Source organism: Lynx canadensis, chromosome C2 (assembly GCF_007474595.2).
Source record: "Lynx canadensis isolate LIC74 chromosome C2, mLynCan4.pri.v2, whole genome shotgun sequence".
Lineage (NCBI taxonomy): Eukaryota > Metazoa > Chordata > Mammalia > Carnivora > Felidae > Lynx > Lynx canadensis.
In genome coordinates, this window is record NC_044311.2 from 145,141,404 (window position 1) to 145,155,202 (window position 13,799).

Genomic DNA, 13,799 nt, shown 5'->3' on the forward strand with positions numbered 1-13,799 from the left:
ACACCACAGTGATGCCTGGATGCATAATCAACTCACTGACTCTTGTCAGAAGCACCTCACAGGTGCTTAACGACCAACATGAAAAGTCATCCCCAGGAAGGTATGTTTTTGCTGTCAGCTTTTAGTCCCTGGTGGCAGAGGAAGGTCATTTTTGACATCTACTTTCTATTCATAGTAATGCAAAACCGGGAGCTGAGGTCCACTTTTTGGACACAAAGGGAGGGTTCGAGCCAGAAACTGGAAATGTGTACAAATTAAAAGCAGAGCACCAACCTGTAAGCTGAGTTAGTCCAAAGGAAAAAGGTTAAGAAACTATGGTCTGTTGTGCTACCTCAGCACTAAACAGACTCACTGATGACTATAAGCATGACACTTTAGCATCTTTACCCACTGGTTGCCCTTTGGAAGGATTAAGGTTATGTCCTTCTGCCTTAAAAATGTTTTGTACTAACTGCCTAACAACACACGATGGCAAGCTTTGTTTACCGGAAGCATTGTTTCCTCAGTCTTTGCTGACCAAAAACTAAACATAAAAATAAATATGAATTTCAAAAGCAGGACCTATGTCCCCAAAGATTTCTTTATCTTAAAATTTAAGGCTGCTCATTAGGAAAGTCTTGAAAATTCTGAAGTTGCAATCGACTGCATTGGACAGAGACGTTTCAACATGGAGGCAATGAGGCACATTTGTAAAGAGATCACCTAAGAGGGGAGAGTGACTGGAAGGGGAAGAGAAAAGAACAGGACACCCCAACTGCTAACACTGTTGTCAAAGATAATGTCAGGAGTTTCACAGGCAAGTCACTGCAAAGGAACTGGTGTCTGAGAAATAACAGAGTATGTTTAGAGACAATGATTCTCAGCACATTTAGGATGTCTTATAGAATATCCGAAGAGATCTCTGCCTGGCAGCCCTCAGAAGCAAGAAATACTTCCATTTATCTGATAGAAAGTTCTCCTGCTTCAATTTTAAGTGCTTTTCCTCTCTCTGCAGTGGAAATGAAAAACGTAAACTAGTTATTCCGTAAATAGCAGTAAAAGTAGAACAAAAACATAGGAAAAATAGTATTTTTAAAAACTTTACTTTTTTGCTGAAAATCTTCATGCTATTCCGTCAATACTTGCAAAATCAAGAGTGAGATGCACGTCCCTCTCTACTTCCTTAGGGATAAGAATCTACCGGACGGGGCCAGGGCTCAAACTTTATGTGCACACAAATCACCTGCGATCTTGTCAGTGAAGGGCCCAAGATTCCGCCTTTTAAACGGTGATGACAATGCTGCTTGTCCTCTGACCGTATTTTAAGGAGCAAAGGATTAAGCTTTTTCCCTAGGGTTTTAAATAATTATAATAATTCCATAAATATTTATCAAGTGTGTGCGATGCAGCACATTGAATTAGGCACAGTGCATATCCGTAAGGAACTCACAGTCTAGTGAGGGAATCGCTGGGGGCAAGAAAGAGAAACGGCAGCCCTCACCTCATTAATGATGAACCAGAGCATTCCCCACGTCCATACACCAGCTCTGGGACATCAAGTCAGGCAAGGTCAGTCTGTGACAATGACGGAGTAAGGTAAAAACAAGACTACTCTGTAATCACGTCCAAGAACAGATGAAAACAGCAACACTATTCCAACACAAAACTGACGAGGCATCGTCTTCAGTGACCACTGCCTCTTTACCAGTAACAGCTTCAGGCTTTGTCCAGTAAAAACTGGATGTAAAAACTGTTAAAGTGAAAACTGTTAAAAACTGTTAAAACATCCAATCAGAGAATAAGGCCTGCTTCACGACAGTACCTGTGGGAGACAGAATAATGGTCCCCCAAAGAAGCTGCCATCCTCATTCTGGAAGCTGTGAGTATGTTATGTTACGTGGCAAAGAGGAGTGGAGGTTACTAACTCACTGGCTTAAGGCAGGGAGATACCCTGGATCCTCTGGGGCGGGTTGGGGGTGGGGGGGGCAATGTAATCAAAAGTGAAGGAGGAAGTGAAGGAGGAAGGCAGGAGGGTCAGAGTCAGAATCAGGGAGAGAGACTGGAAGATGTTTTGCTGCTGTTTGTAAAGATGGAGGAAGGGGACACAAACCAAGGGATTGGGGGCAAGCCTTTAGAACTGGAAAGGGCAAGGAAATCTGATGGATGCCGTCCTACCAACACCTCCACTGGAACCAGATAAAACCCACTGTGAATTTCTGACCTCCAAAACTGTAAGAGCGTAAATATGTGCTGTTTTCAGCCACTAACTTTGTGGCAATTTGTTGCAGATCATATCCAATCCAGAAGAGACTGCTGCCTGCTTTGGTCCTTTCCCAAATCACCTCATGCCAGCCCAGATCTTAGAAGAAACCCTCCCTAAAACCCTTTTATCGAGGAATCTTGCAGTTCTCCTGTTGAAGGATTTCTGCTTTTGCAGCAACCTAATAACCCAGCTTTGACTGCAGGTGTGTCCCTGATGGTCTCCTTGGTGGTGGGCTTTGGCAGTGGGAACGGTGTGATATTAAAGTAAATAGAGGTGGGGCTTTTAAACTGGAACTAGGGAAGCTCCTGGGGTGGAGGATGTTTTGAAGGATCTGTAGGAGTTCACCAGATGAAGAAGGGGGTAGAAAGGAGCAAAGAAATATGGCAGGTCCGATTACTGGAGAAAGGAAAGGATGGTAGGGACAAATAGGAAATGGGGCTAGAGGAATTGGTAGTTGATCTTTATCCTGAAAACTGTAAATAACCAAAAAATTACCTGAGTTTGTGAAAGAAAGAAAGAAAGAAAGAAAGAAGAAAGAAAGAAAGAAAGAAAGAAAGAAAAAAAAAGAAAGAAAGAAAGAAAGAGGGAGGAAGGAAGGAAGGAAGGAAGGAAGGAAAGAAGGAAGGAAGGAAGGAAGAGGAAGGAAGGAAGGAAGGAAGGAAGGAAGGAAGGAAGGAAGGAAGGAAGGAAGAAGGAAAAAAAGCACGCCATATGATTATATTCACATTTTGAGGGATGATTATGTCTGCTGTATGGAAAAGCAGTTGGGACCTGGCTGGTAGACTGGATAGGCAGCTGATGTAGTAATCCAGGCATGAAATGACAATGATGTGAATCAGGCAGAAATATTAGGAATAAAGATCTGACAGCATTTCTTAGGGAAAGTGAGGAGGCAAAATCTAAGGACTCGGTAGCAAGGTAGAGAATGGAGCCTAATATTCACTAAAAGTTGTTTGGCAAGCTTGTAAAATAACGGAGGATCTTGATAATCCCAGAGTCAAATCAACAAACACATGGTTGACATTCTGTCTCTCTTATCAGGGGTAGAAAGATGGGCTTGGAAGGAATCTAGAAACCCCAGCTTGATAGTTCATTTGAGTCTCCACTTTCTTACTTGGGGAGTATTTGCCTACAGAAAAATTACACAATTCTTACCAATTTCCTCAGGATACCTAACCTCCCAAGATAATTGTCAGAATTAAATAGAATTCAGTGTTGGTGAGGATGTGGAGAAAGGGAACCTACTGTTGGTGGGAATGTAAAATGGCACAGCTATTTTGGGAAATAGTATGGAGGTTCCTCAAAAATCTTGAAAACTAGAATTACCATATGATCTAGCAATCCCACTTCTGGATATATATCCAAAGAAAGTGAACACACTAATTTGGAAAGATATCTGCGCCTCCATGTTGACTGCAGCATGTTTTACAATAACCAAGACATGAAAATAACCTAAGTGTTCATTGATGGATAAATGGATAAAGAAAATGTGATGTATATAAATACGATATATAATGGAATTTTATTCATATAAAAACAGGAAATCTTGTCATTTGCAACAACATAGATGGAACATTATCCTGAGTGAACTAAGTCAGATAGAGAAAGACAAATAACATAAGATGTCACTTCTATGTGGAATCTTAACAACAGAAAAAAAAAAAACAAAAACTAAACTCATAGATACAGAAAAATTGGTGGTTGCTGGAAGCAGGGGTGGGCAATATGGGTAAAGGTAATAAAATGGTACAAATTTCCAGTTACAAATAAGTTCTGGGAATATAATGTACAGCATCATAACTATAGTTAATAAGGTATTATATTTTTGAAGTTTGCTAAAAGTAAATCTTAAGAGGGAATAGATGTTAACTAGATATTGTGGGGATTTTTTCGCAATGTATACAAATCTTGAATCATGTTGTACAACTGAAACTGATATAATGTTGTCAATTATATCCCAATAGAAAAAGAGTTAAGTAAGATTCTCTGGAAGTTGTTTGTAAACTGTAAATCACTATGTACATATAAGACCTAATTATCAATGGCATAAGAAGTGATATTAAACAGGATATTTCTGGGACAGAGTTTTTTAACTTTAAAAGTGCCATATAGGGACACTCGGGCGGCTCGCTCAGTTAAGCATCTGACTCTTGATTTTGACTCAGGTCATGATCTCGGCTTCAGTCTCTGTGCTAACAACATGGAACCTGCTTCATATTCTCTGTCTGCCCCTCCCCTGCTCTCTCTCTCTCTCTCCCTCTCTCTCTCTCTCTCTCAAAATAAATAAATAAACTTCTTAAAAAGATAATAACTTTAAAAAAGTAAATAAAAGTGCTGTATAACTTGTTTTAAGAATGGAAGGATGAATTTGGAGTCAGATGCTCCTTGGCTATATCTTGACATTTTTTTCTTTACAAATGGATGATATCACTCAACCAAACTAACTTTTTAACATCTGTTTTCTCCTCAGTAGCATGGTAGTAATGAAGCCTACCTCAAAAATAACTGTTATGCATATAAATAGTGAAATTATCTATTTTTGTGCCTGTCACATCATTACTGCAGGAGAAAAGGAGACAAATTGTTGTACTTCATCCCTTCTTGTGCTTTTCAAGATATTTACATTTTTTAACTTCAAGATAGCTCACAAACCAAACAGACTTTGCCCCTGCTGCTCCCCAGAATATCAACTGAGGAGGGATTAACTAAATTTCCGGACAATGGGAAAGAGAAGAAGAGAAAACAGAAAGCAGGAGGAAGCGGGGCACCTGGACGGCTCATCTGGTTGTGTGTCCAGTTTTGGCTCAGGTCATGATGTTGCAGTTTGTGAGTTCAGGTTCCACGTCGGGCTTGCTGCTGTCAGCACAGAGCCCACTCCAGATCTTCTGTTCCCCTCTCTCTGTCCCTCCCATGCTCCCACTCGTGCTCTCTCTCAAAAATAAGCTATAAAAACATTTTAAAAACTTAAAAAATTAAAAGCTAAGGGGTGCCTGTGTAGCTCAGTCGGTTGAGCGTCCAACTTCAGCTCAGGTCATGATCTCGCGGTCCGTGGGTTCGAGCCCCACGCTGGGCTTTGTGCTGACAGCTCAGAGCCTGGAGCCTGCTTCGGATTCTGTGTCTCCCTCTCTCTCTGCCCCTCCCCTGCTCATGCTCTGTCTATCTCTGTCTCTCAAAAATGAATAAACATTTTTTTAAAAAATTAAAAGCAAAAATAAAAATAAAAATAAAAGAAGGAGGAAGCTACAGCAGAGACCATGAAAGGGGACTACAAGCAAAATGCAAGCCAATCTTCCCTTCAAATCCCCAGAGAGAATCAAGGCCAACAACACTTAGAAAAGTGTACGTGGGGCGCCTGGGTGGCGCAGTCGGTTGAGCCTCCGACTTCAGCCAGGTCACGATCTCGCGGTCCGTGAGTTCGAGCCCCGCGTCAGGCTCTGGGCTGATGGCTCAGAGCCTGGAGCCTGTTTCCGATTCTGTGTCTCCCTCTCTCTCTGCCCCTCCCCCGTTCATGCTCTGTCTCTCTCTGTCCCAAAAATAAATAAAAAACGTTGAAAAAAAAAAAAAAAGAAAAGTGTACGCATTGGGGCTGAAACAGAGGTAGGGTGGTTAAATGAAAATCTAGTTGAAGAACAGGAGGATAGGAGGGCAACTGACCTTTACAGTCTGACATCTGGAGACACACCCCGCCCCAGCCTAAAGGTCAGCCAGCCCCTCTTTTACCCTAAGGTGAATCAGTTGTGAACTTTTCCCCCACACACAGCGCTCCAGTGCAGCTTCGTCCCTGTGTCATTATTAAATCTGAAAGGACAATTGGCAGGTCACGGCACTGATTATTCTAGCACATGATGAGGCATAGATGAGCATATATGGCAATAATAGCATAGCAATGAGTATGCTTCACACCCATATCCTAGTTTCTAAATAGTCATCTTCACTCAAGAAATCTGGAGTCCTGGAGAAATGACTGATCCCTTGACTGGAGAAGAGAAGTTCAAGATGAGCCTGGAACATTCTGCTGAGCCAGAAACTAAAGAACTGATCACATAGTGATGAGGGCCATTTCTAAAGAACTTAGGAGCCTGTGTGAAGATTTCCTCACTGTCCAAATCTGGGGCAATCTGAGCATCAAAATTAATAGTAACATTCACAGATTATAACATTGAGTAAAATAAGAATTCACATGCCCATGCTGATATAAACATTGATACAGATACATAAGCGCACAAAATATAAATGGGGAAAAGAAAGTTCTTTCTTCGGGTAGAATGCCAACTAATAAACAGTAGAAGGATTTATAAAATTAGAAACTTGCAAATGCATCCTAAAATTAGTGGGTAAAAGCTTGATAAGGAATAGGATGTTTACATAGTATCTGGGTATCAACACACTAATGACTGATGACAGAACTTCATAGTCAAGGGGAAACAGCAACTGCATAGTGAGGAAGCGTGAAGGACACTACTTTTACCAAGTGATCAAAATCCATACCAACCAAATTTGCATAGGACAACGTCATGTGACTCCTGATTCAACACACCAAGAAGAACACAGCCTGGGCGGTGCCTGGGTGGCTCAGTTGTTTGAGCCACTGACTGGCTCAGGTCATGATCTCACAGTTTGGTTCGTGAGTTCCAGCTCCACGTCAGGCTCTGTGCTGACAGCTCGGAGCCTGGCACCTGCTTCAGATTCTGCGTCTCCCTCTCTCTTTCTGCCCCTGCCCTGCTCATGCTCTGTCTCTCTCTGTCTCTTGAAAATAAACGTTTAAAAAAAATTTTTTTAAATGAACACAGCCACTTCTATGGCATCTGTACCACAGATATTCAACATGAACCTAATCATGAGGAACGTCAGATAATCCCAAATCAAGGGACAGTCTAGAAAACAATCAACCTGCATCCTTGAAATTAGTTGAGGTCAAGAAAGACTGAGAAAGGCTGAGGAATCGATCCAGACTAAAAGACTAAAGAGACACACACAATCCTGGCTCAGATCCTGGACAAGGGGAGAAATAACTATGAGGGACAAATTGGGACAATTAATGAAGTTTGAGGATGTACTGTGGATTCAATAACAGTTTTAATATTAAATATTCTAATGTTCATAATCATTCTGTCCTTGTTCTAAGGACAAATGAGCATGATACCTAAAAGTTATTCTGAAATGGATTTGCCACTCTGTAAATATTATATTATGAAATATATATAATATTATACATACACAGAGTAATGTATGTGTATTATATATAGTGATAAAGTAAATGGGGCAAAGTGTAAACATTTAATAAACCCAGACATGCAGAACTGATTTGCCCTGTCCTGACAACTTTTCTGTGAATCCAGAATTGTGTCAAAATAAAAAAAAAAAAAATCTAATTGGTGAAACAAAATGATTATGGTTTTAGAACATTTATGGCTTTAGGTAAATGTTAGCCATGATGACAGAATCTAGACTCTACTGGTTGATAGAGATCCCAGATCACCTGTTTGGTACTTGATGCTTCCAGAATCTTCCCACAAATGGATCAGCCTGCCTATGTATTGGAGCTTTGCAAGTGAAAGCCCACTTCGTCTTCGGATAGCCCTGCTCTTTGTCCCTTTTGCACACTGACATCTGTCTTGATATGCAACTCTTACTCGCCTCTCTCATGGTCATGTCTATAGACCCAAACTTCCCTTCTATGAAAGCTTACAACACTGTTTATGTTATGTTTCTATGGACGAGAAAAAAAAAATAACTCCAAAGGACATTAATGGAACAATCAAAAAAATTGTACATACAGTATGCACTGTAATTTAGATGGTAATATTATATCAATATTAAATTTCCTCATTTTAATAATTACACAGTCCTTGATCTTAGGTTAAGTGTCATATATACACATAGATGTTATCATAGGCTGTTTTCTATTTTAAGTCCTTGGAAGGAAATAAGTAAAGAATATCTATCTTTGGATAATCATTTATGGCACATTAATTGGTATAAAATAGGAGACTCTCAAGTGCCTTTTAAATATGGAATAAAATAGGGGCATCTGGATGGCTCAGTTAAGCATCTGATTCTTGTCTTCAGTTCCGGTCATGATCTCATGGTTTGTGGGATCGAGCCCCGCATTGGGCTCCATGTTGACAGCACGGACCCTGCTTGGGATTCTCTCTCTCCTTCTCTGACACTCCTCGCATTCTCTCTCTCTCAAAATAATTAACTGTGAAAAAAATATTGAGTAAAGTATATTGAAGTCTACAGGACAAGGATTATGTTTTATTTATCTGTATGTTTCCAAATCTTACAACAATCTTTGGTGTTGTGTCTACTTGGTGAGTGTCTGCTGAGTGAGTATCTCTTGAAAACAGGCAGCTTCTCAAGCTGGTCTCTTAGTTGTTTGTTACAGCCCCCAAATTCTTAACACAGTGGCCAGAGCCCAGTAATATTTCACACACACATGAATGAACTTTATATTGGATTATATTATATATTTTTTAATATTTACATACATATATATAATATTTTATTTTATATATTTATTTTAAAATTTATATATTTATTTCATATTTATTTTATATGTTTATTTTAAAAACTGAAACCATGGGGCACCTGGGTGGCTCAATCGGTTAAGCATCCAACTTCAGCTCAGGTCATGATCTCACGGTTCCTGGGTTCGAGCCCCACTGTAGGCTCTGGGCCGACAGCTCAGAGCCTACAGCCGGCTTCGGATTCTGTGTCTCCCTCTCTCTGTCCCTCCCTTGCTCGTGCTCTGTCTCTCTATCTCAAAAATAAATAAACATTTAAAAAAATTAAAAATTGGAATCTCAACATAAAGGGGGAAAAAATGATTAGGCATCACCCTCTCCTGGAATGCAGTCTTAAGTCCAAATAAGATTTGGTTAAAGTCAACCATCATAAGTAGAAACTGGCTAATGAATTCAAAAGCATAAAAGCAGAGTAAAATAAATAACTGGAACACAAATATTTGTGCTGAATGAAATAGATTTATTGAGAGACTGACAGCAAAACCCCTTCCTACCCACACCCTATTGTAATACATTGATGTTGATGTAGAATTTAACAGTACATGAGCAAAGTAACTAAAAGAGACAAACGACTTGCTTCACTGCTGAAAGTCAGGTATGTCAGAGAAACACATCTTGCTTTCTTTGGCTGTAAGGTGAGGATCAGTTCAGCATCTGATGTCTGGTTGCCTTGTTCAGCATCGTCAAAGACCAGGGCCTCAGTAAGAAAGCAGCAAGGTGGAAGAGATATCTCCCAAGCACATCTGGAGGCAAGAAGACAGCCGTTGCTCTTCAGGTTGTTTCGCACACAGAGAAGCGACGGAGAGTTCTACAGTTGTCTGGAGCCATTGGTCCATCAGTACGTGCTGTAGCCGAAGCCAGAGTTAGAGCCCCATGGCCTGCAGCAGCTGCCACCGTAGCAACAGCCCCTGTTGTACATGTTGCTACCGCCAAAGCTATAGCCCAGGGAGCCGTAGCCATTGCATCCGTAACCATAGTTCAGGGGAGAGCCCAGGGGCACGACGCAGTTCAGGGGGGTGGCTCTGAAGGTCCTGTGGAAGTTGGTTCCATAGCAAGGATAGCCTGGGAAGTAGCTTCCACAGCAGAAGAAACGAGTCATGGTGGCAGGAGTTGAGGAGAAATAGGGTGGATTGTGAGGAGCAAGTTGCCCAAGTGTGAATGCAGGTCTCCTCTTGCAGAGGGCTTTTTATACCTCCAGCTGGTGGGCATGACACAGTTGTCTAAACATCTTCCCATTAATTTGCATAAATAATTCTCTTACTTGGCAATAAAATGCCCATAAAGGAACCCACAGACTCACTGCCCACGTTTTTGTTGGCTTTTCTGTTTGCAAAGGAATGTGTTGTAGCTTCAAAGCCAGGGCCGTCCTTGACACACAACTGAATTCTTTTCATCAGTGTCCCGCAGTTTAACCACCGTTTTGATTGCATCATGTGAGACTCTTTAAATCCTCTGATTATAAACTCCTCCCAAGACACAGCTGGACCAAAAAAGCTTTGGCAACAATGTAAGCTGTTCTACGGAGTCTTGAAATTCTCTCCATATGCCATTCAAAAATATCAGTATAGCAACTGCTCGATAAGTACGAAATTCCTCTTGGAGCGAAGAAAATTATTTGCAGCTACAGGTGGCAGTTGCACAAACACTGTGAATGGACTCAGCACCACTGAATTGTTTGCTTTAAGATGGTTCATTTTATGTTATGTGAATTTCACCTCAATAATTTTGTTTTCTTTTTCTTTCTTTTTTTTTTCTCTTTTTGGGTTTTTTTTTTTTTTTTTTTTTTTTAGTTTTCAATTTTTAAAACATTGCTACACATATCCATCAAAAGAAGTCTTTTTACCGAGGCTGCGGGGACACCAGACAACAAGATGGCTGTGGCTAATCTACAGGTAATTTTCCTGTATTTCATTTATGAGCATCTTCCTTGTTAATGAACATCTTTTTTCATGCAGAACATACAATTTTTGTTGTAAATCATCTTGAACACTGCCAAGCTGTCTTGTGGAGTTGCTCCATTGGGGCTGAGTGGAACGATGCTCAATTTCAAAGTCACGTTGTACCACGCTTGCTTCTCACCGACTCCTAGTAAAACAAGTTTGGATGCTGTGATCCATTACGAAATACCAGTTATATTTAAGGAGCACTTATTTCTGCTTACATCTTGCCCCGTCTGACCATTTCTCATGACGAAGGTAAACCAGAAAGAATTTGAGCTCAGCAAAGTTAAGTCTACATCAATTCAAATGTTTAGGAAATAATCTTGGTATATAGGTGAATAAGGGTCTGGATTCTCTGAAGGTAGAAAATTTCATCGATATCAACTCCTTTTGCTTATTGTCTCCTTAGTGGACAATCATAAAGCCCAACAGGCAAAACTAATTATTTCAGTCAGACATCTCTCTCTTTATTAAGATTTCACCTCTCTCAGTTTCTTTGATAGAAGAATTGTTTACGTGCAATGACATGTAGAGCTAGAGTATAATGCAAAGTGAAATAAGTCAGTTAGAGGAAGACAAATACCATATGATCTCACTCATAGGTGGAATTTAAGAGACAAAACAAGTAAGCAAAGGGCAGGAGCAGTGGGGGGAGGAGAAAGAGAGAGAGAGAGAGAGAGAGGGAGACAAACCAAAAATCCAGCACTTTTAACTATAGAGAACAAACTGATGGTTACCAGAGGGGAGGTGGGTGGGGGATGGGTGAAATAGGTGATGGGGATTAAGGTGATGTATGGAAATGCTGAATCACTGTATTGCACACCTGAAACTAACACTACATTGTATGTTAACTAACCTAGAATTTATATTAAATTTTTTTTAAAAAGAGGAGAAACTTTTTACAGATCCTTTTACGCAAGTAAATATGGCTTCTTTTATTCTACATATTGATTACATGTTGTGAGAGTTTATAGCTGGAGAGACTCCGAAGATAAGGTCTCTTTTCACATTCAGTTTTTAACGAAAGAAATGAATTAAAATGATAAGACGCTGTGTCTTCAAGGGTCCAAATTATATCAACTCTACATCAGCTCATCCAAAAAACTTGAAATATGTCTGTGAGGCGACTGCCCTCATTTAAATGCGACAGTCCGGTGCCTACTTGGAAAGTGTTAACTGCGGTTTAGTAGGACACTGGAACCTGTAATTTGGATCTGCTGCCACCTGGTGGCAGTGGTATTTCAGTTACTCGGTCTGAACTGCGGGACTGGACTTACCGGCCAGGGAGCGATGCTCAAATAACAAGCAGACAGAACAACGTCCTAAAGAATTTGTTTGAAATTTGGATTTCCGGAGCCCTCCTCTCCTACTACCGCCATGAGATTCTGGAAATCAGTATTTTTAATGAGAATCTCTCAGGTGATTCTCATGAATAAATCATCCTGATAAATTCCGGGCCAGCCTTTCATGAGATTTCAAGGAATTTGTCTTTGCTTGGGCTGTGTGAAATTGCCCCAGGCTGCTTATCTCTCTTGGACAGGCGTGTGCGGCGTCAGTCACAGGTGGCCTATTTCCTTTTACTCTGGGTGACAATTAAAGAAAAAAAAAAAAAAACCCTTAGTTTTTCTTTTCCATTCCCCTGTGTTCTGTTGCTTTTCTCAGGACATACCTGAATAGAAAGGGAAGTAACAGCAGGGAATCCAGGCATCTCCCCAGAGGTAAAACCCACCAGAGCGGAGCCGTGAATTCGTTCCCCGCCCCCACCCCCGCTTTTATTTGTTTGTATTTCCCATCTTCTTTCAGACTTCCCCAGAGCGGGGAAAAATCCCAGCCAGGTATTTGATCATGATTTAACAGTTGCTTTTATTTTAAATATTAGTAATAATCAATATTCATGGGAGGCTTACTCTATACTAGATTCTGCTCTGACCACTTCCCATGTGCTATTTATTTATATGTTTTATCAGTATGTGTAGTGAGAGGACTTACTATGCACTTTTCTAAGCACGTAGCAGATGTTAACCCATTTAATTTTTACAGTGATCTTATGATGTGGGTATTATGATACTTTATAAGAAAACTGAGGCCAGAGGGTTTACGTAAATTATTCAGTGTCACGTGGCTAATAAGCAGAATCGGCTCCAAAGCTATGCTCTTGACTACTTTGCTGAAATGCCTTTGATATGTCATTAATACTTGAAAGGGCTTCAGCTAATAAAGTGCCTCAGATCACTTTGTTATTTTCTTGAAGAACACATCAATAAAGAAAGGCTAGTTTTGCTGCTATACCAAGCCAACCCAAATTTCAATGCTTGTTAAGATCAGAGGTTTGTTTCTGGCTCCCAGGACACATCCCTGGGCCTCTTGGATAGACCTTCTCATTCACAGGTGCAAGGCGACAGAGCCTTCATTCTCTGAAATACTGCTGATAAGGGAAGAGAGAGTGGCGATTCATCGTTAGTTCCCAAAGACTCCCACCAAACATCATGCATCGTCTTCACATTCTTCTCATTCTGTAAAGGAAGTTCCATGAGCAACAGGAAATCCACAATGCCGAGAACAACATTAATGACTTCCACAGAGAGCTTCTATTCCTTCCACACACTGAAAAGTCTGTAAAATGTATTTTAATGTTTTTAAACACATTTCCCAAAATTTAGAAAATAAGACGAAAGCAGAAATAAAGAGGGTTTTTTTTAAGATGAATGTAATGTTAGTATCATATAATTAAAATGGCATAGTTTACCATTTTATTTTGATTATAAGACAGCATAATTTAAAATCGTTCCAGGGGAGCTTTGGGCGGTTCTGTTAGTTAAGTGGCGGGCTCTTGATTGAGGCTCCCGTTATGATCTCACAGCAGTTTATGAGATCGAGCCCCACATCGGGTTCTGTGCTGACTGCACTGGAGTCTGCTAGGGATCTTCTCTCCCCGTCTCTGCTTCTCCCCTGCTCCCACTCTCTTTCTCCTTTTCTAAATCAATAAATAAACATTTCAAAATTTTTAATAAATAAATAAAATAGTTCTGATCCTGGGCAATCTTAAATACACAGCTTTCTGTGCAATTCATTCGCCATCAATCTGCCATG

General features: G+C 40.4%; 1 protein-coding gene across 1 annotated transcript; it reads right to left on the reverse strand.

Moving 5' to 3' along the window:
• Positions 1 to 9,604: 9,604 nt before the first annotated feature.
• On the reverse strand, positions 9,605 to 9,868 carry LOC115523329 (keratin-associated protein 7-1). Its single transcript, XM_030329265.1, has one exon. The coding sequence runs from the start codon at positions 9,866 to 9,868 to the stop codon at positions 9,605 to 9,607; it is 264 nt and encodes an 87-aa protein (XP_030185125.1).
• Positions 9,869 to 13,799: the final 3,931 nt, after the last annotated feature.